The sequence below is a fragment of the Sciurus vulgaris genome (assembly GCF_902686455.1).
Source record: "Sciurus vulgaris genome assembly, chromosome: 3".
NCBI classification, from domain to species: domain Eukaryota; kingdom Metazoa; phylum Chordata; class Mammalia; order Rodentia; family Sciuridae; genus Sciurus; species Sciurus vulgaris.
Window position 1 is genome coordinate 62671439 of NC_136463.1, and position 27939 is coordinate 62699377.

At 47.6% G+C, this 27939-nt stretch overlaps 1 protein-coding gene across 6 annotated transcripts in view; it reads right to left on the reverse strand.

The window, feature by feature from the left end:
- Nucleotides 1-27939, reverse strand: part of RAP1GAP2 (RAP1 GTPase activating protein 2) — a 227928-nt gene that overhangs the window by 185168 nt on the left and 14821 nt on the right. For 3 of the 6 annotated variants that reach the window (XM_079130830.1, XM_079130826.1, XM_079130829.1), the window contains exon 3: nt 3650-3685. In XM_079130830.1, the coding sequence (XP_078986956.1) occupies nt 3650-3685 (36 nt within the window). Of the gene's footprint in view, nt 1-3649; nt 3686-7897; nt 8049-24271; nt 24385-27939 lie in introns of those variants that run through there. The other 3 variants (XM_079130836.1, XM_079130834.1, XM_079130832.1) reach the window with 3 other exon arrangements.

Sequence of the window (27939 nt, forward strand, 5' to 3'; positions counted from 1 at the left end):
ATTTCTCCATATCCTCAACAACACTGATGACTAGCTTTTTTTTTATTATAGTCATCCTGTTGTTTGTGAAGTGACATGTTATTGTATCTTTCATTTGCAGTTCCCCAGTGGCTAATAATGTTGAGCAACTTTTATGTGATTTTTGCCCACTTACATATTTTCTTTGGAGAAATGTCTATAAGAATCCTTGCTTTTATTTTTCTGCTGCTAGGGATCAAACCCAGGGCCTCAAACATGCTTGGCAAGTGCTCTACCACTGAGCTACATCCCCAGCCCTCTTTGCGCCCACCTTCAGGAACCCAGGAGCACTTAACCACTGAGCCACATCCCCAGCCTTTTTTTTTTTTTTCCTTTTGAAACGATATGGTTAAGTTTCTTAGGAACTCACTAAGTTGTTGAAGCTGGCTTTGAACTTGTGATCCTCCTGCTTCAGCCTCCCAAGCTGCTGGGATTACAGGCATGCAGCTCTGCACCTGGCTACTCACTTTTTTGTTACATTATTTTTCTTTTTATTATTGAGTTAGAAGAGTGCTTTAACACTGTGGAACATTTATGAGTTCCTTATCAGATGAGTAAATTTAAAATATTTTTCCCCTTCTGCAGGTTGCCTTTTCCCTTTCCTGATGGTGTCCTTTGCAACAAAAAAGTTTTTAATTTTGATGATATTGAATTTATTTTTTATAGTTGTTGCTTAAGTTATTAGTATCTTTTCTAAGAAACTATTGTGTTACCGAAGGTCATGAAGATTTACACCTGTTTTCTTCCAAGAATTTTATAGTTTTAGTTCTTACATTTAGGTCTTTTAACCATTTAACTGTTGCATATGGTGTGAGAGAGGGATCCAATTCCATGGTTTTACATGTAGATGTCCAGTTGTCCCTGCACCCTTGTTAAAAAGACTATTTTCTCCATTAATTATCTTTGTACCCTTGTTAAAAACTATCACCATATATGTGATGGTTTCTGAACTCTGAATTTTATTCCATTAATCTGTATGTCCATCTTTCTGCCAATACCACACCATCCATAGCTTTGTAGTAAGTTCTAAAATCAGAAGTAGAGTCTCCAAACTTGTTCTTCTTTTTCAAGATTATCCTTGAGTTTCCATATGAATTTCAGGATTGGTTTACCAATCTCCGCAAAGAAACTAACTGGGATTTTGATAGAACAGGGTGTGTATTTCCTGGTTTAATCCCTCTTAGGTAGTAGCTCCACTTTCTCTCCTTGGGTTCCCTAAGGTACCCTGGCATCTTTTTTTTTTTTTTTTGTGGTGCTGGGGATTGACCCCAGGGCCTTGTGCTTGAGAGGCAGGCACTCTACCAACTGAGCCACATCCCCAGCCCCACCCTGGCATCTTTTCCATAAATCCATCTTTTATTTAACCAGAACACACTGGGTTTTTGTTTATTGCAATCGAAAGAATCTTATAACCAGAAACTCAGTCCTTATAACTTGTCCAAAACCACCATCTTGATACCACTTCCCAGTGCCTAAGCCCTCAGATGGTTCCCCAGATACCCAGAGACCTGACTAGGGCCCCAATCCCAACCCTGGCCCATGCCCCCAGTCCTTCACTCTACCTTCTACCTAGTTCCCTTCCCAGTTATAAATATTTTATTTACCAGTTAAAACACACAGACCTTCAATAAATGCTTGTGAATTTGAACTAGATTTCCTAAGACAACCCCAAAAGAAACAATTCTCCCACTCCACCCGAAGCAACTATGCTTCATGTCTCACATCTCATTCAATATACAGAAATGCTCTGAGAAGCTCTTAGAAGGCCAGACATTGCTTTGCCTGTGGGACAAAAGATATGGAAACTGAAGCCAGAGAAGTTCAGTGTTCTGGCCTGAGGAATACATCCTGAACCCTTGGTCACACAAAAGTACACACCCTTGCCAGCCCAGGCACAGGGGGCCCCACTGTTCTGCTGCACCTTTAGAAGCCACCTCCTCCCAGCAGTCTTCCAGGACTGTTCCACAGCACCCCTGGTATCATATTTAGGAGAGACTGAAAGCACTCAAAAGGCAGAAACATTCTGTACTCCGTCCCAGCCCTGCTAACTGCCCACCCTCACCTTTCTGAGTGAAACAGACCAGAGTAGGAGGCCCCTTGTTTTGACTCCCTTATATGTCAAACCTCAAGACTGGCTATACCTTGACCAGGGATCTATGTCCAAGGATACACAGTCAGTGCTGGCAACTGAATGGGAAACCTTTCTGCAGAGATGGGCAGTGACAACCTAGAAGAGCTACCTCTGACAAAGGCAACTCACTGGAGGAATTTTCTTGCAGGGTTAATTCATATGTGGCAGAGAATATTTTGAGCTAGTGACCAATACTTTTTTCCTCCTAGAGTTTTTCCCCTTTTTCAATTCACTCAATTTGAGCAGGTGGTTATTATGTCTTCATTGCCCCTCAAAAGGTATACAGAAGTTTCTTAAACTTGGGTTATAATGGTTATTTGACTTGTCAACTTGATTGGATTAAGAGATGTTGATGATTAAGAGGCCTCTGTGTGTGTCCATGAGTTCGTGTCTGGGTATGATTGGAATGTGGGATAGTGAACTGAAGTGGAGCCCCTCCCTAAGCATGGGTGGCACTGCCCAATAGGAGGGAATAAAAGCTGGAAGAACAAGGAAGCAGAGGCAGATGCAAGCTCAGTTCTTCTTGAATGGGTTCTTGAAGGTTGTTTCAATCATCTGAGGATATTGGACTCTGCCAATGATTCTCCAGGTAGTTTCAAGAAGCCTTGGTCTCAGACTAGGGTAGCACTGTTGATCTTTCTTATTCTGGGTCTTCTGTGTCTTGGACTAAGCAGCTGCTAGTTCTTCCAGCTCTCCAGCTACAGATGGCCATTTTGGACTACCCAGCTTCTGGTCATGTAAGCCAGTCAAATAAATTCCCTTTTACAATCATACTTCTTGTTGATTCTGTTCCTCTAGAGAGTCCTGACTAATACATGGGTTAAGTCTTAAAAAAAAAAAAAAAAAAATAGAGGATCAAGATGCAGACAAAATAGTTTGCAGAAACATAGAGGGAAAAGGAATAAAGATGATAAGGGAAGGGAAGACAGAGGATCCAAGAGAGAGATGTGCCTATTTAAGGCTTCCCCAGACAGACAGGCAGATGTGGCAACCATGGCAGATAATTCCCAAGCCCAAGCAGGATTTCGGCCATAGAAGCCTCAGAGAGGCCTAGGTAACAGGTGAATCAATGACCAGCTGATCCCACACATACCACCAAGCATGCTTTATGAGGCTCTGAAACTGTGTGGTACAATTATTCAAGTAGACAGGAAATGTCTGAAAGAAAAACCTGATGGAATTGGGTCTTCCTATAAAAATTAAAGTGATAGAAAAGACAATTATTTTTCTTACTGCTATTTGTATGGCTTCAAAGTGACACCCAGTGTACACATTCCCACCTCACTGGTCCCTGCTGCTTCCATTCTTAACTCTGCCTTCCTTGGACATCCAGGAATCAAGAGCCCACTCCAGTCTCCTCTAATGGGGAAGCCCCCTCCACTGAGATCTGACCATGCAGCAGCCCCACTGTGTTTCCCACGACATGGGAAGAACCAGGGCCCCAGGACAGCATGGTCAGCTGCCATCTCTGACTCTACAGAATAAGAAGTGGCTACTTACTTGACCTTCAGACTCGCCAGCATGGTCTTGTCGATCCTGCCAAGAGAAAAACCAGGGCTTCAGTCGGTGTAGGGCTGAAGGTTCTCACCCAGTATCTGCAGCAGAAGGGTTCCTGAGTGAGCTCAACTCACTAGACTGGCAGGGCGCTGCAGTGGACAATGAGTCCGAGGCAAGTTCTCCTCCAGCCCAGGAAGAGAGGACTGTGTGCTCTGGAAGGCCTGGGGCCACACACAGCCCTATGAGATGGGTACTTTTTCTTCCCATTTTAATAATGAGGAAACTAGAGTTCAGAAGGGTGAAGTCCCTGGTCCAGTCTAACTCCAGATATCTGAATACAGACCCAGGAGTTTTAAGCACTTTGTATATAGCCTCTCCTTTATTACTCCTACCCCTACAAGGAGCCTGTGTAACCCAGTTGGATCCCTCATTAGCACAAGGACAATCAACACTTCCACATTTCCTAGCCTTCAGCTTTGGGTAGATATGAGTACCTCCTAGCAGCAGGGACCCTCCTGCTCTAGGAGCTGCCAGTCCATCTGAGCAGGCAGACCCCCCTCCTGGGACAGAACCCAATAGTAGGCTCTAGGGAGAACCAGCAGGTGGGTTCCAGCAGGCACTGGAGTTGGGAGCAGGGAAGATCACGTTTGCTGCTGACTGTCCTGGCAGTCGCTCCTCTACCCAAGCCTGCACCCACCCTCGCTGGCAGAGGAGGCAGTGCTGGGAGCTTCTATTTTTACCCCCTGCATATGCCAGCCCTTATGGCTGGCAAAGGAAGTCCCTTCCCCCTCTCCAGAGACAGAGAGGTGAGCAATATTCCCATTGTCTGAGTCTCCTGATGATCACGATCATCGGGGTAACCACCAGTGTCACCATCACTATCAGTGTCACCAACATTGTCAATGTCACATCACTATCAGTGCCACCCTAGTGTGTACATCATTATCAGAGTCACAAAAATCACCACCACTTCCAGGATGCTAGAAACCCTGGAAAGTTGTTCTGGTTTTGTTTGTTTTGTTTAGTTGTCAATGAACATTTATTTTACTTATACGTGGTGCTGAGAATTGAACCCAGTGCCTCATACATGCGAGGCAAGCACTCTACCACTGAGCTTCAACCCCAGCTCTTTTGGGTACTGCTATCTAGCCAGCTCAGCTCTGTCTCAAGCTTCCCATACACAAGACTGCTGAGGCCAGTGGGGGAGAGAGAAAGAGAGAGGGCCACATGGTAAGGACACAGTTTCTCCCTCATCTCAGGTCAGCCTAGAGCCTTTGAGCCGGGGGTAGGATCCTCTCTCTCTGAGTAAGCTCCTAGCACCCTCTGTTCTCAGTGGCCACCCTGAGTGTCCTTGACCCACGTTCTTCTCAGTTTCTTCCCTAAACTTTGTCCTGGGCCCCTAAGTTAGGACTTCCACTTCCAGTTCCCAAGGGTCTCACCCAAGCCCCCCATCCTCTGGGATGCAGACTCTCCTCCTCGCCCATTCAATCTACCAGATTCCCAGATCTGCCCAGGAGTCAGAACCCCACACCTACTGGAATATTCCTTCCATAATTACTCAATCACAACCCTAATAATAAGCCCTTGCATCCCATGTTTTCTCTTTCAATTCATATATATATATAAAATACATATAATATATAATGTATATTAATATTTATATATATTTATATATAAATATTTATATATTATAAAATATATTATATATATTTCAATTCATATATACATTTATATATTGTATAAATGTAATTGTAGAGGGATATGAAATGTAGTTGTAGAGGGATATGAAACCCTAATTTTATTATTTATTTTCATGTGGTGCAAAGGATCAAATCCAGTGCCTCACACGTGCAAGGCAAGCACTTTACCACTGAGCTACAATCCCAGTCCCTCTCATTTAATTCTTACAACAGCCCTGCACTGTGGGAAAGGAAGAAATCTCCACTGACACATGGGGAAACTGAGACACAGAGAAAGGAAGTGTCCCACTGGAGTTCCTCAATATTCAAGGTGGAGCCGGCACAAGGCCCTGACTCTTCTGTGTGCCCTCCTGGCTTCTGTCTGGTCAGCCTGACCTCTATGCTGCCCACCAGCTCTCAGTGCCACAGCAGACCCTGTTCCTGAGCCCACAACCTAGTCTGTCTAGCAGCAGCCTGTCCACCAGGGTTCCCATGCCAGTCTAGCGTGTAGCCCCAGGACGGTAGAGCCTGTGGTTTGGGCAGGGTTGAGAGGGGAGATGGGGCAGCAACTGTGGGGCAGGAAGCCAAGTTCCCAGCACTCCTCCCTCCACTGACTCACTCTCACAACTTATTCTGCCTGAGGTCAAAGGCTATTGACTGGCAATGGATGGAACTTTTGAAACACCCCCTGCCAAGATTCTCTTCACAGTCTAGAGGGGGCAAATTCCAGGAATCTGTAATTAGCCCCCAAATAGCTATAACATCCCCTCCCAGTTGACTGTCATTCCCAGATAATGTCCACACTGCAGCCCTACCCTTCCACCCCACTGGGAGGCCCTACCATCCCCTTGGACTTAGTGGGCCCCAACCCACTGCCTGATGTATGCAAAACACCTCACCTAGTCAGCTCACAAGCACTTACTGAGAAGGTGCTCTGTGCCAAGTGTCCAAGAGACCACAAGAATAAGATGGAGTTGGGTCTGCCCTCATAGAACCCAGTCTAATGGGCACTGTGGTCAGCACATGGGGTCTCCTCTTTCCCTTCAAGGCAGCCCCGGGTGGCCACACTCATATCTCCCCTTTGCCTGGCCATATTCAAACCACAGGCTGAGCTTTGCCTCAGGACTCTGGAGCACTGGGTCTCAATGCCCAGCATGGCTACGTGGGATTGAGGGATTCTCTTAGGACAAAACCACACTGACACCTGCACCTTACAAAGGGAGCTTTCCAATGACAGTCCCTGTGTGTGTGTCACACCTTCCAGAGAATGTCAGGCCTGGGAAGACACAATTCCATTGCCTGGGCCCTGCCTTTCAGGAATCCCAGCCCACACATCCATCCCAGAGCAGGAAGCAGACTATGACTCAAACTCAGAGCCCACCATCAGGACTGCAGTCCTTGGTCCTGGTGTCAAGGAGGACCCATGAGCAGGCAAGCCTCACTGCATCACCTCTAGCATCATCTCATCCTCCTGTCCCATCTGCCAAACATGAGTGCCCATAACCCCTGCCTGCTGGAGGGTGGAGAGTGGAGGGTGAAGTGTGTTCAAAGAAGAGGAAAGGGAAATAAGCCACACACATATGGTAACCAGAGGGATAAAGTCCATCCCTTCTCAGCCCTCCTGTGCCTCCCACACCCTTGCCCTTCAAGCTAACCCCTTTAGCCCACCATCTCCTCCACTAGGATATCCCAGCCACCCTGCCCTGGCACCCTTCCCCAGGGCCAGAAGCTGAAAGGAAACCGATAACAAAAACCACTAGACTCTGTTCCCCAGCTGAGGAGAAGCTGACAGCATCTGGTAGCCAGAGACAAGTCTTTGACCTCAGTCTCCCCACTTTCTGGCCCCCTGGGAAGGAAAGAGAATCACTCATGTTCCATCCAACAGCTTAAAGGCAAAAGGTGGCCCAGAAGGCCATGCAGGAGGCTGGACGCAGACCCTACTTCTTAGGCTGGATGGAGTGAGAGTCAGGGGAGTGAGGCCTGCCCCTTCCTCTCACAGTTGACCCCAAGCGAGGAAGAAGCCCAGAGATGCCCCTGTTGTGGGGTCACAACACAGCACAGCAGGAGCACACACAGACCCAGGAGACCAGAGATGCTTGCAGGCACCTGCTCCAAAACACAAAGTACACACGTGGTCACAAACAGGCATATCCACCCAGCCAGGCATGCACCTCACTCACCACCACAAAGACTAGCAGTTGGGGTCACACATGCACACCTGCAAACACACACACACACACAATCAGAAATAATCACAGAAACGCACCTACCTGTATGAGAACTCACTAACAGAGACATGCATATTCCACTAGTCACACACCCACACTGGCAGCCACCTCTGACCTGGATTCCCAGCAGAGTGTGCCCCTGGGACAGGGAGGAAAAGCTTACAGTCTCTGATGCCTCCCCCAAGATCATCCATGCTATTCAGGCTTCCGAAAGTGCCCCCTACAGATCCAGGTCTCAAGCACAAGCTGATCCCTTCTTCCCCATAGGCAGATAAGGTGCTCAACAGAACTCCACCTTCAAGTTCACTCCCGACCCTTCAACTGCCCTTTCCTTTGTCACCCACCATCCGAAGCCCCCAAAGGAGACACTGCGTTTCCTGCCAAACATGGTGATGGCTTCAGGCCCTGAGTTCCCAGCGATGTCCTGGGGGCTGTAAGAAAGAGGGCCACGGCAGAGGTGCTGCAGGGTCAGAGGCCACAGCACAGGGCGGGGCACCAGGCATGGCACCTCCCTCCTTGCCTGCCCCCAACCAGAGTTTCCTGTGGGTGAGGCTGCAGGGCTGGGAGGTGTGTCCTGCCCTCCTAGAGGCACCAAAGCAGGCAAGGGAGGTCACAAAGGGCAGCTTCCCCACACCCAGAGGAACCCACAGCTCCGGAAGGGGCTCAGCTGGCAGATTGCACCACAGCCACATTTGGCAGTGGGGCCCACACAGCCCCGGTTTCCCGGAACCTAAAGGAGACCCAAGCATTCCCACAACCATGCCTGGGAGGGAAGGAGGGACCCAGCTGGAAGCCAGGAGCCCTGATGACGGGGACCCTCACACCTCTCCCTGGGCCCTCCTGAGACAGGGACCTTCACTTGCTGCTCCACTATGGCTCAGCACATCTCACTGCACCAGCCACACACAGGGACATAGGTACACATGTGGACACATGGGCACTCAAACAGGAACATGGGCACATGTGCACAGACATGCATGGGATGAAAAGGTACACCTGGGCACATGCACACTCACATACGAGTCATCAGACACCTGCACACTCGAGTCCAGCCACAGCACACTCGCATGTGCACAAATGCATGCTCACATGTAGGCCCACACAGACTTCGATGGATTTACTTACAAATCCCCACAGACTTTATGCACACACAGATACAGACAGAGGTGCTCACACATACACATCAAGTGTGCATGTGCCTGTGAACTGCCTTCACATATACACACACACATATACACAGACACCTACATGTACTTCTCAGAACCCGACAAGGGTGTAGTCAGACCACTGCCCTGCTTTGTGCCAGTTTGGGAACCACAGGGCTAGTCCTCATTGCTGCCTGCTACCAGGTACTACTCATGTCTGCGACATAGGAGGCGCTCACTGATGACAGCCCCTCAGGGGGTGTGGCACAGATACTCAGCAGAGAGCAGGCAAGGTGGCCACTGATGGGCTGCCAAGACCTGCCCCACTTCAAAGCAGTGGGGAGAAGGAAATAAGGCAGCTGGAGCTGTTGCCACCGGCCTTTCCCTCTGACCCAACCTGAGCGCAGTGTCTTGTTGGGGGCCAGCTGTCACTCTGGGCATCAAAGGCTCCATGCAAAGGTGCCAGGGCCATCCCCAGGTCATGGATAAAGGGCACAAGGATTTCTGTTTTCTTGATTTCCCCACAATAGGGGACACCACAGTAGACTCAAGCTACACTCCAACGTAGGCTAAGGGAGCTGTTTCAGGGACCCAGCCCAGGGCAGGGCTGAGGGCTTCCTTCCTTCTTCAAAGCAGCTGGTTCCCAGCAGAAGTCCAGAGATCCTGGGTTCGGGCTGCCCTGTGCACCCACCTGTGCCCCAGGAAAGGAAGGCTCACAGTCTGGGTGGCTTCCGATCCCTGACCTCCTCGTGGATGTCTACTCCAGAGTCACCACTGCACCTCACTCCTGCTGCACTCATCCCATGCCTAGGAAATGCACAACAGGCCCCACAGACACTTCAGATCCTGCCTGTCCTACCTCCCTTTGGCTTCCCTCAGAGAAGCACTTCTGCACTCAATTCGATCCAAGTCAGGAGTGATTTGTGAGGCCAACCAGTGCATCCAGTCTCCTGGCCTCAGTGACAGGTTCAGAAGACCTAAGCAGACCAGTATTACTCCTCCTGGGAGGCTCCCCGCCAGCTTCTCCAATGGTTGCTAAACCACAGGACAGAAGCCTGTGGCTGTGAGGAGTGCAGGAAAATTAAGTCAACCACCAAGAAGGCAGGGGAGAAAACAGGAAGACAGGGAATCAAGAGAAAGATCAAGTTTTAAAGAGCATCATCTGAGCTTCTGGATCCAGTGGTACTAGAAGCTAGGTGACCCTTGAGTTCACAAGAACCAGCAATACATCCTTCTATTCCTACTGCCAGTCGAGTTAGACTCCCCTCTCCCTCCACTGATAAAGTTCTGACAAAGAGCCCACCAAGAGCAGTGGCCAGTAATCCCAGCAACACAAGGGACTGAGGCAGAAGGAACATGACTATAAGTTCAAGGACAGCCTGGGCAACTTCGTGAGACGCTATCCTTAAAATTAAGCCAGGCATGGTAGAACACTTCTGTAATTCCAGCGCCTCAGGAGGCTAAGGCAGGAGGATCACATGTTCAAAGCCTGCCTCAGCAATTTGGTGAGGCCCTAAGTCATTCAGCAAGACCCTGTTTCTAAATAAAATACAAAAAAAAAAAAAAAAGGCTGGAGATGTGGCTCAGTGGTTAAGTGCCCCTGGGTTCAATCCCTGGTACCAAAAATAATGAATTAATTAATTTAATTTAAAATGCCTGGAGATGTAGTTCAGCCGTAGAGTAACCATGGGTTCAATTCCCAGTACAAAAAAAAACAGAAAGAATGAGGGAAGAAAGGAAAGACAGACAAACAGACAAGAAGACGAAAAAGTTTCACAAGTGAGAGTAGAGGTAAGAATGAACAGCCCACCTGGCTACTCTGCCTGCTCCCTTTGCCAACTCCAAGACCCCCAGACCACACATAGCACCAGCTGCAGAAGCACCAGGGTGAGCCAGACACAGCTCATGGCTGTGGCCAGAGGTTATTGCAGTAGGTGTCACATGGGTTACTGAGATGAGAATCCCTTCTGCAAACTCCTTACTCTTTTACCAATTACAGGGAGTCAGTGGCGAGCCCGTCTTTGGAGTGTATGTTGATGAGCTTTTATGTATGAGGGAAAGAGGTGAGATTACAGTTGCACCAGGCTGAGGCACACCCCCCACCACACAGACCATGTGTGAACATTGCCCATCACACCTATTCTGGGGAAAGAGGTGGCTGACAGATGCCCTCACACAGAGCCTCACAGTCTATAGAAACACTCAGGTATAAAGATACCCAGACCGAGTATTCCCCAAGCCAGGAGGACCCAGGCCCAAACATCTGGAGGGCAGCAGGGCAGCCTGGCAAGGAGGCAGGAGATGCATTTCAAGGCCTCAGAATCTGCCATCCTAAAATTAGTTTCTGCCACCTGGGATTCTGGTCCCTAGCAGTCACAAAGGACACTCATGGGATACACACACCTGGCCAAGGAGCAGCAACAGCCTGGAGCACTGGCAGGGAGCAGACAAAACTCCTAGCATGCTGGACTTCCCCAATGCCACTGGGATCAGGAATAAGAGAGGCAAGATGGACCCAGAGTCCCTAAACCCAATAGAGAGAGAGAAAGGAAGTTCTCACATGACCTTTCATTTTACTCCATGAGCTCTGGAGGTGGCTGAGAATCTTCTAGAGACTCTGCCCAGATCAGCTTTGTCTCCCAAGCTTTAAGGTTGTGTGACCTCCAGCAAGTTACTGAACCTCTGTAGGTCTTGGTTTTCTCTGTAATATGGGGTGGTTGCCACCAAATTCACAGGGTTATCAATGAACATAAGCACTTGGCACAGGCTACAGGAACTGTTATAGTTACTCTCTATTATGATCCCACCTCCAGTCTCAGTCCTGGTCAGCTTCCTGTCTGACACCCTTTACTCTGCCTCTTCCGTGCAGCAGTGGGTGGCAAGGGGGCCATGGCTCTCTGGGATGGACTGTAAGCCAAAAGAAAAAGGAAGTACTCTGTGAGCCAGCCCAGCTTCCTCCCAGACCTTGGCTGACCCAGCAGCCAGGCGGCTGGAGTGGAGGTGAAGACAAACTGAGGTGACAAGGGACTCAGGGGCTGCACCCATGTCTGTGAGTTCACTGCAGGTCAGCAGCGACCTAATCTCTTAGCTTATTTCAGCCACACATCCACCACATCGAGATGTTGCCTACTGTTATGCCCATGTTACAGATAGAGATATGGAGGCTCTGGGAGGTTAAGGAACTCCATGTAGTCAGCCCACCCCATGGTGACAGGGTCATTCTCAGCCACTGCTGCCGGATGATCTATATGGGTAGGTACCGGCCGCATCATCAAGCCCACCCCACTGATTCTGAAACCTAGATAAATGCATAATTCATGCAATGCCCATTGCACAGATGGGAAAGATAAGACTCTGAAAGCAAGACTAGCTCAAGAGTGGGGAGAGAACAATGAGAAAGTGGACCAGAGGAAAGGCCGAGTCCTCCTAACATCCACCCAGTGGGCTCCTTCTTCCCTAAGGTTGCTCTTGAACCCTGCCCAGGGCCTGCTCTCTGTCACAAGTCACAAGGCCCAGCTCTCCTGGTGGAGCCTGTGGGTGTTCCTGGAGGACCAGCCTAGGGTACAAGTTCCAGCCAAGGTCCCTGCTCTAGCCCCAGTCCCAGGGCAGGGCTCAGGGCAAACACCCTGCTCTATGGTTGTTGTTGTGTTGGGGTTTTTTTTTGTTTTCTTTTTTTTTTAACTTTTTAAATAGAATTTTATTACAAAATATAAAATATTTGGAAAGGATTTTTTTTAATTTCAGTTACAATGTCTATGTGCTTTTGAGATAGATGGAGCTAGGAAAGTTAGCTGCCAACAGAGGAGAGGTAGCCTCAGTCCCCCATCCCCTAGGGCAGTAGGGAATGAAGGGACAGTGTGGTTTCCTCTGCTTGGGCAGCTCAGACTTCATAGCCACCAATGAGAGTCAAAAGATGAGACAAGCTCCTTTTCCAGGCATGGGGATGAGACAGTTACAGGAAGTTCAGGAAACAGATGCCTCTAGAGAAGCAGGCACTTGATCATTCAGCCTAGATATTCTTCCATCCAGGAAGCATCATGGTAACCAGAGCTGACCCTGTGTAGCTCAGCACTCACCCCCACTCCACTTTAAGCAGGGCACCTACTCTTTTGAGGTTTCAATCTACCATTCATCAAAGGGGAGACACATATTGGCCTCTGCTCCCTTTATAAGCCAGGTGAGGATAAGAACAAAGGCAGAAAAAGCCATTATGATCTCCAGGGAAATAAGGGTATAGTGGGTGTACAGAGCAGCAACCCAAATCTGTTAGGAATCCACACCTCGGGGTCAAGATAAAATAGCACCAAACTTTTTTTTTTTTTAAGCAGAAGTTGTTGGGGTTTTTTTTTCATATTTTTTTTAGTTGTCCATGGACCTTTATTTTATTTATTTATATGTGGTGCTGAGAGTCGAACCCAGTGCCTCACACATGCTAGGCAAGTGTTCTACCATTGAGCCACAACCCCAGCCCGCACCGAGCTATTTTGCACACTGCTTTCCAGTCCATGGGTCACTTCTGTGTGCCCTTCTTGGGGGCTAGAATGAATGGTCCATTGCACAAGTTCTGGAAAGCAAGTTGATGACAAAAAATAATTGCAAAAAGACTGCTAGTGAAAACTGGGTTCCAAGAGCAGGACCCAGACATGCCAAGATTGCACAATTCCTTCTTATCTGTTCAGTATGACCAGTCTACCAAGTCACTAGCAATGTATGGCTGTGGGCTAAAGAAGTGACAATTTTTACCACAACTTAAAATGTTTAAATAACAATAATAAGGTATTCTCATTTTTACCCATCAGATAATAAAGGTTAAAGATAATAAAGGTTAAAGAAAATCAACCTTGAGAGTGGCATGAGGATTCAAGGAAACAGGTAAATCATTAGGGTGTAGGTATTTGGTGATATCTATGTGATGGGTAATTTTATGTATCAATTTGACTGGGCTAAGAGATGCCCAGATAGATGGTAAAGCAGGAAGTCAGGATTGTCCGTTGAGGGTGCTTCTGGGTGAGGTCAGCATTTGGGTTGGTAGACTAAGATCACCTTCAGCAATACTGGTGGGCATCAATCAATCTGTTGAGGGATTGAATTGAATAAAAATGTGAAGGAAGGGCAAATTCACTCTCTGCTGGAGCTGAGACATTGATCTTTTCCTGCCCTCTGACGTCAGTATTCCTGGTTTGGATCTTAGGACTTGAACTGGAACAATACCATTGGCTTTCCTGGGTCTCTGACTTGATAAACATGTATGAGTGCATGTATGTGTATATATGGATAGATAGATATAGATACATAGTTATAGATATATAGGTATAGATAGCCTATTTATTCTGTTTCTCTAGAGAACCCTCAGAATCTATTAGAATGTTATGTCCCTGTATTTTTTGTCAATAATTTTGGTTTTAGAAATTTATCACACACATTAACTCATATAAATTGATGATATATGCATTCAGATTTTAATTATAGCATTGTTTGTAATAGCAAATACCAAAAATAAGCTAAATTGCCATTATCTGGACATTAACTACACTGTGAAATAAACATACAATGGAATACCAGTAGCCATGGAAAAGAATAACCTACAACTTATATATGTTAATATATAAAGATAACCTAAATATTCAAATAAAAGAAAGGCCCAGAACAGCTCTATAGTTAAAATAAATTCCATTAGTTTAAATAAATATGCAACTCTTTATAGATGCTTAGACAACTTCTCGAAGGAAACATAAATAATGGTCCAAGCCTGGTCACCTCTAAAGAGTAGAACTGGAACTGCAAATCCAGAGGGAATGAACTTTTTACCATATGTCCTTTAATACTGCATTTTTAAAACCATGGACATTTTATAATTTGGAAAAAAAATTACATAAATTGATGGATATGCCTTTAAAAAAGAACAAAAGAAGCTACACAGGTTGATTTCTTTCAAACCCTCTTAAAGTCAAGGTTTAGAACTCAAACTCACCACTGACCCCGGTTCTGATTCTACCCCTTTACCCTAGGTGGAATCAGTCTTTACCTCTGAAGGAAGGACCAACCTCTCTCACTGATTCCAGATGGCTCTGCCATCCACTCTACTTTCAAGCAAAGAGTCTATTTCAACCCTAAGTAAGAAAACTAAAAGGGGATCAGAATATGACTTTGCTAAATAGGGTATGATGATGTGAATCAGAATCCTTAAAAATGTGCATGTCGAGCCAGGTGCAGTGGCATGTGCTTGTAGTACCAGCTACTTGAGAGGCTGAGGCAGAAGGATCACTTGAGCCCAGGAGTTCAAGGCCAACCTGGGTAGCATAGGAAGACCCCACCTTGGAAAAAAAATGTGCATGCCAAGGGGGCTTTTCGAATATAAGTCATAGCCTATTTTTGAGTCTAGATGTTATTTTTATATGAATGTGTCAAGTTTGTGGAAATCCATCAATCTGTAAACTTAAAATATGTGTATTTCTCTATAGGTATATTATACTTCAATAAAAAGTTTTTAAAATATGCATGCCTTTTGGCCTAGCAATTCTATTTCCAATTCTACTTCATCCCAAGGGGGAAAACTCAGAGATAAATGCAAAGTCATACTTTCCAGTTCTCCATCACATTGTTGTCAAAACTGTGAAGCACTGGAAACAATACTTAGGGGACAGACTAAAGACTTACAATACAGTACATGTCAGCTTATATAAGGTAGGTGCAGAAGTACCATATACACAATGATATTAGAAAATAGTCAAGGTCAATTTCAGGGTGGAATAAAATAAACTAAATCACAATCTCTGTGCCGTAGTATTAAGCAGGTGAGATTATGGATCATGACATTTTTTTCTTCTTTTTTTTTTTTTTTCTAAACTTTCTGAAATGAGCAAGCCTTACTTTTGTAATTAGAAAAATAATAATACTCCTTTAATGGCAAATAAAAGAAAGCATAAGGAGACAAGAAAGGGGTCAGGCCCACTGTTATAAAATAGGTTCTCAAATATCCTAGGGATGTAGCTCTGTGATAGAGCATATGCTTAGCAGGCCCTAAGCTGTAGGTTCAATCTCCAGCACCCATCAATGTTTCAGAAGCACTGGTAGAATTATTTGGTGCTTGAAGAGCATGGGTTCACACCCCAGTCCTACAGTTTGCCAGTGCTGTGATCTTGGGCAAGGTCCTGAACCTATCTGTGCCTCAAACACTCCATCTATAAAGTGGGGATAATTAAAGGTAGTACCTCCTTCATCAGGTAGTTGGTAGGAAAATTACTTAAGACTGTGCTAAGCCTTCAGAGTCATGCCTGACCCAGACCTGCAAACATGTTACCAAATGTGACTGCTAAAATTCTGATTCCATTATTCTGAGATGGCACCAGGGAATCATCCCCAGATGATTCTGATCTAGTAAGAAATATTGGAATGAAATACGCTACGATATTCCCATTATCATTTCCTGTAGTTACCCAAAAGAAAGCTTGGACACTGCAAACTGTTAGAAGGGATTCTCACTAAAAGCGATCACAGGGCCAGCTCTTTGACCTCCATTTGCTCACCCCCATCCAACATGGTCACTCCCAACCTTCCTTTAACCGAGCAGAACATCCAGATACTTCCCTCATCAGGATGGATCAGATAGTGGCCATTAGCGCCCTCTACAGGCAAGTATGGGTATTGCACGGAGGAAATGTTTTCATTTCCATTTCTAGGATGGCAGCCATATTGCCCTCTGCAAAAGGGATTGAGAGATGAGGGAAATTCTCCCTGTTGCAAAAGATAAGCAACAACCACCTGGTGTTGGAATGAACTGCAACCTTGGTTCTGACACTAAATGTCACTATGAGGAAACCACTTAAACTCTTGGAATCTCTGATTTTTCATCTGTGCAGAACAACTTAATTTGGGGGTAGCCTCCCATTAATCAGGGAGGCCATATTTTCTGCTTCATTTAACCCTTCCCACAACCATATTCACTTTCCTGTTTAGGAACTGGAGCTTCGGAGAGGTTAAGAGATTTGCCCAAGGTCACAGGGCTTGAGGGTGGCAATAGCAGAATTCAAAATTAGAGCACCTTCTTTGAATCCTTTTTCCATTCTTGTAGGGAAGACTCACAGCAGAGAAGGCTCCCAGTGGGATGGCATTGGAGGTGAGACACTGACAGACTAGGCTCCAGCATACCCCAAGATTCTCCCTAGGCCCCCTGTCAATGCCCACCTGAGGACTGATCCCAACCTGGGCTACGATGAGCAAGCCCTGAGATTCCTCCCCAAGGTCTGGCAAACTGGCTGAGGACCCATGCATTTGGCAGATGAACAGGGACTCAGGTGGAGGCAGGCAGTGGGAACAGAAGGAGAGACAAGGAGCTCCCAGACATTAAAAAAAAAGGCTCACGACTCAAAAACAGATTCATGATTCATTCATCTGATCTGATTTTCCTGGATAAAGATGGGGGAGCTAGTATGGCTTATCCCATCCCCAGGCCCGAACAGTTCTGGTAGAGCCCCAGCCTCAAGACATCTGCATCAACACCTGACCCTCGTCCACTAGAAGGGAGCAGGGCTGACTGGGAATGAAACAATAAAGTGAGACAGAAAAGATCTTTTCCATTCAGATTCCCCCTTCCCTCCTCATTACAGGTACCATATTTGTGAGGGTTCTGTACAGTAAAATGCCTCCCATATTATGAAACAATAAGTGAGGAATTGGGGACAGACCAACCTGAGCCAAGGGAAAAGTTTCATTGCCCATTACTCAAATTTAAGAACTAAATTTAAAATGTGTGAAAGAAGAAAAGAAAACCTGGCCAAAGCTTTCCCCATGGCCAGGGGTATCTGTGGATGAAAAGTACAACTGGTAAAGGCATAACCTGATGGGGTAAAAGTTACATACTGATAACAGTCCCATTTCAAAGATGACTTAGTAATATTCTCAAGGTCACAATCCAAGTAAATGTGGCAGGCTGCATTTTCCAAAGACTGTATTTACACACCATCCATACTTTATCTCTCATCCCATGTGCTCTTATCATGCGATATTGCACCCCTCCATTGAGAGATGGGGTCTGTTTGTTCCCCTTGGATGTGTGAGGGTCTGTGAGTATGACAGAAGAGAGGCTGCCCATTTCCATGGCTAAGCAAGAACACAAAAGAGCCAGGCACAGTGGCACACATCTGTAGTCCCAGCAACTTGGGAGGCTGAGGCAGGAGGATCACAAGTTCAAGGCCAGCCTCAGCAACTTAGTGAAGTCCTATGAAACTTAGTGAGACCCTATCTCAAAATAAAAAGGGGTTGGGGGTGAAACATCTCAGTGGTAAAGCACCCCTGGATTCAGTCCCCACTATCGGAGAAAAAGAAAGAAGAAAATATGTAATAGCTTCTGCCTGTCTCTCTCTCTCTCTCTCTCTCTCTCTCTCTCTCTCTCTCTCTCTCTCTCTCTCTCTCTCTCTCTCTCTCTCTCTCTTTCTCTACCCCTCTCTCTTGCTTGCCCCTCATCTCAGTCACCATGATGAGAGGAAGTTCACACTAGCATACAGATGGAGCACATAAAGAGACCCATGTGGAGAGGACCAACACCCTAAGCCAACAGCCAGCATCGAATACCAGACCTGAATAACTGAGCCCTCAGCAGATTCTACCTGGAGCACCCAGGATAACACTGAGTGGAGAAGATATTAGCTATCCCTACAGCCCTATCCAGACTACAAATTCATGTGCCAAATAAAGGTCACCATTGTTGTAAGCCATAAGCTACTGGGTGGTTTATTATGCAGCATTAGATAACTGGAACAGTGGCAGAGCCAGGACTTGAACCAAGCAAGCTGCCTCCAGAACCTATGCCTCTGGCAGATCTGTAGTGATCCCTGCTGTGAGCGGCAGTACAGAACAAGGGTCAGGAGTCCAATCTATCTTCATCTATTCATTCATCAAATCTTTATTACATCTCTACTGTGTTCCACGCTCTGTTCATTCTGAGGAAATTTAAGTGAGCAGACAAGCAGATCCCTGCTCTGGATGGAGAGTGAGGAGGTAGGAGATAAAAGAGGGATAACATTAGGCAAATACTCACAATAAAGTGATATGATCCAAAAGGGACCAGGTTGAGGAGCCCTGTTTAGAGGGGATGAAATGGGACAGTCTCTCTGAGGAGGAGATGGCAAGGATGAGATGGATGCAAAAAGGGGAGAGAGAAGGGAATAGTAGCAAATATCAGAAACAGACCTGGGTTCATTTTCTGGCTCCATCACTTATTAGTTTTGTGGCCTTGTGGAACTGACCTCCACTTACTCATAAATGAGACAGGATCTCTCTAAGTTGCTTAGAGCCTCTCTGAGTTGCTAAGGCTGGCTTTTGAACTTGAGATCCTCCTGCCTCAGCCTCTAGAGCTGCTAGGATTATAGGCATGTGCCACCACACCTGGCTGTGGATGTTTTTTCTTATTTGTTTGTTTGTTTGTTTTCAGTTACTAGGGATTAAACCCAGGGGCACTCAACCACTGAACCACATCCCCAGTCACTTTTATCCTTTGAGATAAGGTCTAGCTAAGTTGCTGAAGCTGGCCTCAAACTTGCAATCCTCCTGCCCCAGCCCACCTGAGTCATTGGGATTACATGCATGCATCACCACACCTGACAAAAATAGGGATGCTTTTAGAAACTACCTCACAGGATTGTTATTCTCATAAGCGAGGGGTGTTCTGCAGAGTAAATGAGCTTATATATGTTTAGTATATAGTCCAGAGTCTGGCACAGGAATTGCTGCATAAATATCAATAATATGCATAGCAGAGGTCAGGGAGTCTTCCTCCAGTGGCATTGGTGCCCAGGCCACGAAGGGTGGGTCAAGTAGATGGATGGCAAGAGCACACAGTTCCCTGAAGCATGCTTCTGCCCAGCCCCTGTAGCCGTCCCTTAATCTTATCTCCTTAATGCAGGGCTCACATCATTCCCCTCAAGCTCAGGAGCACAGGGCTGAAGGTTGGACTGGTAGTCCCTCTCAGTCCCCACTCCAAAGGCAATGGACATCCACATATTCAAGGGAGAGAAGTGTCTTCCTAAAGGCAAAGGGAAGGACAGGATAAGAAAGCCTGGAGAAAGGGCAGAGCTGGGCAGGGCAGAAGACTCAGAGAGCCTCAGGGGGCCAGGAACCCTGCTAGCATAAAGTAGCACCTGTCAAGCACACAGACATACCCTCCAGGACCCTGGAGAGTGCCCAGTGGGTGGTAAACACTTGCAATCAGAAAAAGGTACCCATGAACGTGCCAGAGAGCACAACAGTGCACACACAGAGACATGTTCCATAGAACCCCACATGGCCACACAGAGATGTACAAACAGCAATCCAGCAGCAAGGTCTCCAGGGACACACATGTGTGCCAAGCACAGATGTACTCACACCCACAGGCACACCTTGGTCTACCTGACTTGCTACCCCTTCCCTCCTGTTCTTACTCTGAACCACCTGACTAGAAGGGACCTGGCTATCCCAAGGTCCTCCAGGAGCTGACACCTGCTGCCATCTGCTGACTCAGACCTAGCCAGGCCCAGCCGTCAGCCAGTATGATCCAGGAAGGAGGCTGGCAATCCTGGATCTGAACTAGGGAAGGGGATGGGATGCAATCTGGCCTCAAGAGCAACATCTAAAGCAGAACCCCAGTCCTGCCTAGGCTGGCCTTCACAGTCTCCATTTCAGGCCAGATCCTTCAAAGCACAATCCTTGCCATGGCATGCCACCTGTCTTGGTAGGAGGCTACAGCTGCTTTGCATGGGGAGCAGATGGGCAGGAATCCTTTTATCCCCATCTGAAAGCCCTGAAGAGTGGCAGCAAACAGAGAAAGACAAAAACACAAAACACCTACACACATAAATACACATGTGCATGCAAACTACCTCATAGGTGGCAGGATGAGATCAGGTATGAGGTAAGATTTCCCAACACACACCAAAGCTCTAAAAGAGGTGTGGGAAAGAAGAGAGTATCATCCATTAGATGTTTCTTTAAAAGGGGAATACACTGAGAGGGTGGCATTAATACTTTTATTTTTTACTAAAATTATTATTATTATTATTATTATTATTATTATTATTATTATTATTTTGGTACTGAGAATTGAACCCAGGGGCACTCAACCACTGAGGCACATCACCAGCCCTTTCTGTATTTTATTTAGGTACAGGGTCTTGCTAAGTTGCTTAGAGCCTCACTAAGTTGCTGACACTGGCTTTGAACTCATGATCCTCCTGCCTACCAAGCTGCTGGGATTACAGGTGTGTGCCACCTGTGCCCAGCCCTAAACTTATTAAGAAAAAGCACCCCAAGTTGCAGAAGCCAGAATACTCTTTAAATGATGGTAAGTGAAGACCACACCTCCCCAGCCTCAGTGGGGCGTGACCTTGTCTGCAGGCAGAAACATGGACACAGTGACCTTTATATTGTCAGCCTGAGCCACCTGTGCATGAGCAAGAGGCAGCTGGATATCTTCCCTACTGTGTGAACTCTCCTGGAGGGGGTGGCTTGTTGCTCAGAGATAGAAGGTGGGGAGACAAGGGCCACCTGGCACCATGGCAACAGGCCTTGGCTGAGGCAACTTCTCCCATCGCTGCTCATGTGTTTGCAGACAGAGACAGCATCTCCCCTGCCAAAGGAGGTGACAGCCCAGGAGGAGCAGGTGAACACATTGGAAAAATGAATGAGGAGGCTTGTGGATGCTGGACCCTTAATATGAAGTCTGCTTTGGCTTATGTCCCAGGACCCCTCAACTAACCCTCAACCACTGCTTCCCTTCCCTTTCCTCAGACCCATCACTCTCCCTCAGACCCAGATACCTCTAAAATCCCAGGTAACAGGGCTTCCACCTCACCCCTGATTCCTGAGCCCTGATTCCTCCATCATTCTTGACCACCTTCTGCCAACCGGCTCTCCTCTCCTTTTCTGTTATGTATTTTCTCTAGCCCTCCCCCGTCCCTCTGCCCTGTCCTTCCCACTGACTATAGCCCAGACCAGTGCCCACGACCATCTGCCAGTTCCAAACGCTAGCATCAGTCCTCCCTCAGCTCCTCCTTCAAGCACCTGCTTCTGAGCTGCCTGCTCCCCTCATCCTCCTCTGCCAACTGCTGGGCTCCAGGGTCCTCCAGGAACTTACCAGGTTATGAGTCCCGCCCTTGAGCTTCAGATTCTACAACCAGGAGGGGTCTTTAGAGGTCATCTTATCCCATTTCCTCCTTCACTTGAGCAAATGAATATCTGCTCCACTAGAACCTGTCGTCTTCCCAGCAACAGAAATGCTCTCCATTAGTGGAGCCCTTCACTGAACACCCACCCATTATTATCATGTTCAAAAATAGTTCACACTCACAACACTCACATAAGGAGACAGAAGTTAGGTAACTTGCCCAAGGTGTATAAGACACTTCAGTGTGCCACTTCCAACCCTCTCAGTCCTTCCAGCCACTTCTGCAATGACCAGTCCCCTGCAGGCTCTGAACAGCATCTTATAAGAAAAACGAAATGTAGCTTCATATAGCCTGAGGTAGGCCTTCTTTGAAGCAGTGATGTGGGATGCCCACAGGAAGCCCCTTCAGACTCACACAAATGTAATCTGGAGGCCCATAAGAGTTCTTGTCCATGGAGCCACTTCTGTCCAGGAAGGAACACTATGAACAGATAAATGCTTCCCTGCTTCTCTCCCTGACAGAGCTCCTCAGGAGCCCACCTGGATGCAGTGTGGTGATAATCAAAATTGTGCCTCCTTGCATTGCTCTCCTGTCTCTCCTTGCCCCTGCCCTTGCTTCCTCAGAAAACTTCCCAAATAAACCAATGCACACAAGCCTTTCTCCAAAACAATGCAGGTGGATACAGTGAGGGGATAGTACAGCTGGGATTCACACTCAGGTCTGAGTAACAGATAACAATGTCACCAGGAGAGTGGTTAAGCCTTCATGCCATGTGCCACTGTGCCATGCTGCCACCACCACCACCTATGGCACCACTACCTTTCCCTCAAGGTGTAAACCATTCTGGGCCACTGTAGCTCAGCCACACTTGACCAGAGTGGATCATGGGAAAAAAGGGAAAGAAGGCTGTGAGAGTGCCTTCCTCAGGAGGATCCTCTTCTCTGGAACTGATGCCCAGTCCTGCCAAATTACCTCAACATCCTGGGCTGAGCAGGAGTTTCACTGGACGAGGCCTGGCCCTACCCAAGCTCAGCATCTGCCTCCACCCAGAAGCAACAACCACAGAAGGTTTTCAGCTCCAGATTCCCATTCCCCCTCCAGGACCTTCAAGCCCCACCCCTGCCCCACTCCTCAACATCTGGCAAAGAAGAAGTGGCCTCAGGCAGTTTCCCAAAGCCCAAGCAGCCAGATCTAGCAGATACCCTTTACCACCCCTGGAACTCAGGAAACCCAGCAGCACCTTGCTAGGAGGTAAGGGCAGAGCCTTTCTCAACTTGCCAGCCAAGTCACAAAGATGCACTGGGACTTTCCTGAGGAAAATCACAACCCAGGACCTCACAGGCCCTGAGTCACTCCCAGTCTCCCAGCCCCAGACAGCTGTGTGAGCTTTCTGTTTACTCCTCGCCTGCCTGCAACCCCCCTCCCCCACCAGCCATGTACAGCAGAAAGAACATAGAGGGGGAGAGGGCAGAGGCCTCATAGAAACTGAGGCCTATGTCAAGGGACAGCCTCAGAGTTACAAGGCATGAAAAGGAACCAAGAGCTCTGATGCTTGACCCAGGACAACCCTATTATTCCCCATAGAGGCTGCTCCAGTGGGGTTCACTATCAGAAGCAGATCCCTGAATCAGAGCCCAAACCCCGCTTGCATGTAAATGTCCTTCAGGTTTGTTAAGAAGGGTGAAGGGGGAGCTATGGAGGAAAGAAAGGTACCCCTTAGTCAGCCCCCAGATCCAGACATACAGCATCTAGTGGTGGTAAAGTCAAAGTGGAGTCTACAAGACTCCTAAAGTCCCCTAAACATCTGCCCTGGACCCCAACCCAGGTCTGCCACCCACCACACCCACCCATACAAGGCCTCCAAATATGAGCATCAGGCTAAAGGCTGGCCTTGCCTCAAAGGTTCATGAGGGCCTCTCAGCCAGCAACCCCCATCCTAGTTCCCTTCCCTGCAACAGGCACAGGTTGGAGGGAGGATAGGTTGTAATTTATGCCCTTTCCAGTACCCCTGGGTGTTCCTGGCTTTTTTCCTTCTACCGCCACCTGTAAACACCCACGTCTGATTCTAACACCACCTTAAACACCCACGTCTGACCTCCATCTCGGTCAGCTTCTCTAGTCAGAGACTGACGCGGGCTAACCAACATCTCAGTCACGCACACACACCCCTCTGCATTGATGTGTGTGCGGTGCCCCACCCGGCAGGGATTTCTGAGGACAGTCACCCTACCTCCCAAACATAACCCGGTACACTGAATTGCTCTTTGGGATCACAGCTCAGAGCTCACAAGGGCCATACGTGCTGGATATCGCTTTGCAATACACGCATCCACACTCACAACGTACACTCCTATTCTACGCTAGATCACACCCAGGACTCAGGTTCTGATCCAGGCTGGCTATGGAATTACAACCCAGCCCGGAAGCCACTGACCTCGCTCACCGACGTGGACGGAATGTCAACAGTCAGTCCTGGCTGCTCACCCAGCCAGCGCGCAGAGAACGGCGCGTCTAGCCCTCTCCATCCGGACCCAAGCCCCCTCCTTCTCCGCTCCGGGGTTCCCTCGCAGCCCGCCCAGTCGCGTGCACCGTCACCGCGACGCGCACACGCGCACACCCGGCCGGCGGCTGGGAACGCACAAAGCTGCGCCCCCCTCCCGCCTGCAGCCGCTCGCACACCTGGCGGGCGCGTCCCCGGCTTCCGGAGTCGCGCACACGCAGCCACAGACTGAGCCGCTGGGACCCCGGGGTCCTCCCGCCGCCGCCCCCGCCCGCGCCTACTTTGCGCTCCAGCCCCTCCGAGCAACACCGCCCGGGTCTGCGCCTGGTCCCGGCGGTGCCCACTCCGGCTTTCCCAACGCGGCCGCCGGGCTGCTACCGAAGAGGGGCAGGGAGGTGGGCACCGGAAGCGGCGAGGGCACCGGGGTCGGAGTACAGTGAGTCCTGAGCGCCGCGCTCTGGGGACGCTGGCGTAGCCACCGTTAGGGGACTGCCCGAGGCAGCTCCTCCGAAACAAAGGCGTGGGGCGGGGCAGGCGCGCTCAGGGGTTCTAGGGAAGAGAAGGAGAAAGAAGTCCACCTGCCCACAGAGGTTCCTGGAAGGTGGGGCGCTGGACGGTGGGAAACAGAGGTGCGGAAAGATCCTTGAGTTCCTGGTCTATTGAGGATACTCGGGCTCTCTTGGGAAGGTAACTTGGAAGTTAGCGGCGGGGTTCAAGAACGACCAGAACCCCTGAAACTTCCCCCTGCTGTGGACCTGGTCGCCTGGAGTTCTCATTCACTTACTCCACAGACACCTGCCCACCTTCTGCCAAACCAAAGATGCTCCTGAACTTGAAGTAGTTGAAGGGATGAACAGTCCTCTAGCCAACCTTTGGGATGCTTAGGTCTCTTCCTCGGTAACTCCCCTCTGAGGGCAGCCTCTGACTATGACTTGCACACCTCTAGTGATGAGCAGCTCACTCCCTCAGGGGACAGACACATGGTCTTTATGTAGCTGTAAACTCTAGAAAGCCCTTCCTTTAATTGAAGGGAAATCATCCTCACTTCATTCTGCTGGTCATGACCTCACTTTATTCTGACCACAGTGACTTACTGCTTCTAGAATATACCTAGTGTCTTGCACTTGCTATCCCCCCTGCAGGGATAGCGTTCCACCCCATGTCCTATGCCCCTCCAGCCCCCTATTCACCACTCCTCACCAGCATCTTCTCCATATGACTGCCCCCTTCTGCCCTCCAGGACTCAGCTCACATGTCACTTTCCCAGAGAGGCCTTCCACCTCTTCCAAAGTCCCCACACACCCACTGGTCACTCATTATCCTGATGCTGTGTTTTAGTTTTTTCAGCAAACTGATCATCTTGGAAATTATAAGAATCTGATCATCTCTCTTGTTTTCACGTTTACCTGTTGGTAGTCCATCTCTCCCACTAGAATGTGTCCCATACAAGCAGTACCCTTTTTTGCTTTGAGAACCACTGTAACCCCAAGGCCTGACCCAGATCAGGATCACAGTGGACAGTTGTAGAAGGAAGGGAGGCAGAGAAGGGGGGGGGGGGGGGGGGGCAAGAAAGAAAGGAGGGAGGAAGGAATGGCCAGCCCACAGGCTGAGTTCCTTCAGTCACTGGTCTTGAAATGCAAAGTGCCCAGCCATTCAAGGGTAATTCTGGCACTGGAAGCAGAGGAAAGGTGCTCAATCACTTCTCACCAAAAAAATAAAATAAGGATAAGGAGTCTTGGTCTTAGAGTCTGAGCCTCAGAAGAACATGACCTTTCCTTTCTCATTTTGGATCCTGCCCTAATCCCTTCAGCCCCCAAGATTCCAGTATTTTCTTTGATAAGCCTCTAAAACATAGGGCCATAGTCAAGCTTCTACTCAATCAGAACCCCTCAGACAACTCTGATTCTCTTGCCTCTCTACCTAGATGCAGACAGGGTTAGAGGCCAACTTTGATTTCTTTTTACCTCTGTTAAGGTATATTTGCAGTAGTCCCCCCTTATCCTTGGGGGTATGTTTCAAGGTTCCCACCCCCAGTGGATGCCTGAAACCACATATGGTACCAAACCCTATAGATGCTATGGTTTCTCCTGTAAAGACAGTGCCTGAATTATTGATGGTTCCACTTACAAGTTGTCAACTTTAGGTTAGGAGGGCATGAAAGTAATAAACTTTCAGTAGAAACTGTATTATAATTTCTGAACTTTGATTTTTTTCCCAAACTGGCAATATGCCATAAAATACTCTCTGAGATTCTGATCAGCAACAGTTAACCATAACTCCCAGTTAGCTACACAATTACAAGGGTAAACAACTGATACACTACAGTGTACTGTGTTGCTAGCATTTTTTGGATATAGGCATTCATGAATTAGATGAGATAGTCAACATTTTGTAGGCTTTGTGGCCAAGGGACTCTGCCCAACTGTAGGCAAATATAAGTTGTTTTGTTTTGTTTTTTGGTACTAGAGATTGAACCTAAAGGCACTTTACTACTGAGCCACATACGCAGCCTTTTTTTTTTTTTTTTTTTTAAGATAATGTATAAGTTACTTTGGGCTCTGCTAAGTTGCTGAAGCTGGTCTCAAACTCATAATCCTCCTGCCTCAGCCTCCAGAGTCACTAGGATTATAGGTGTGTGCCACCAACCCCAGAAAAATCAGTATTTTGAGAGACTTAAGGTATGATATTCAGTAGGTTATATGTATAAAATGCATTTAATATTTTCAACTTATGATGCATTTATTAGGACTAACCCCATCATAAGTTGAGGAGCATCTGTACATACAGAACAATGATGACATTGGTAACTTTTATCTTTTCTCTTAAAGGTAGCACATTAGCATATCCAAATTGGCACCTTTGAGCTACTATTGAGTAAAATAAGGGTTACCTGAACACAAGCACTGAAATAGCAAAATAGTTGACTGGATAACCAAAATAGTTACAAAGTGACTAACGGGCAGGTAGCATATACATTGTGGATACATTGGATAAGAGATAGTTCATGTCCTAAGTGGGGCAGAGTGAAATAAGATGACCTTTCATCAGGTTACTCAGAATAGCCCACAATTTAAAATTTATGAATTGCTTACTTCTGGAATTTTCCATTTAAAATTTCAGACTGTTTAGCTGTGCGTAACTAAAACTGTGGAAGTGACATCACAAATAAGGGGAACCTACAGTACTAAACTTGGGCCCAGAATCCAGCTTCTAGGGCATTTGGGGGTCCCAATTCTGCCATCTTGCCTTGGTATGATGCCCAGGTTCCAGCCATCAGCAAAATCACCAGCATGCAGTCCATGTCCTTCCTCAAGGCACAATAAACACACTGAGCAGGACTCAACTAATAGCAGCCCACTTATCAGCCTCCTCAGCTGTGCCATACCCCAGCCCACTTCCTCTGTGTCACCTGCAGTGCTTTGACAGGAAGAAAAGAATGATTTCTTGTAGAAATTCATAGCCACTATCTCCTACTCCACCACACCCAATTCAATTTCAAGTCTAGAAAATTGATCAGAAAAGCACATAGGCTTCCCCCAGCAGGGCAGGTTCTCAGGGAATTCATACAATGCTAATGATCCTCTACCTTTTCCCTGAGTGTT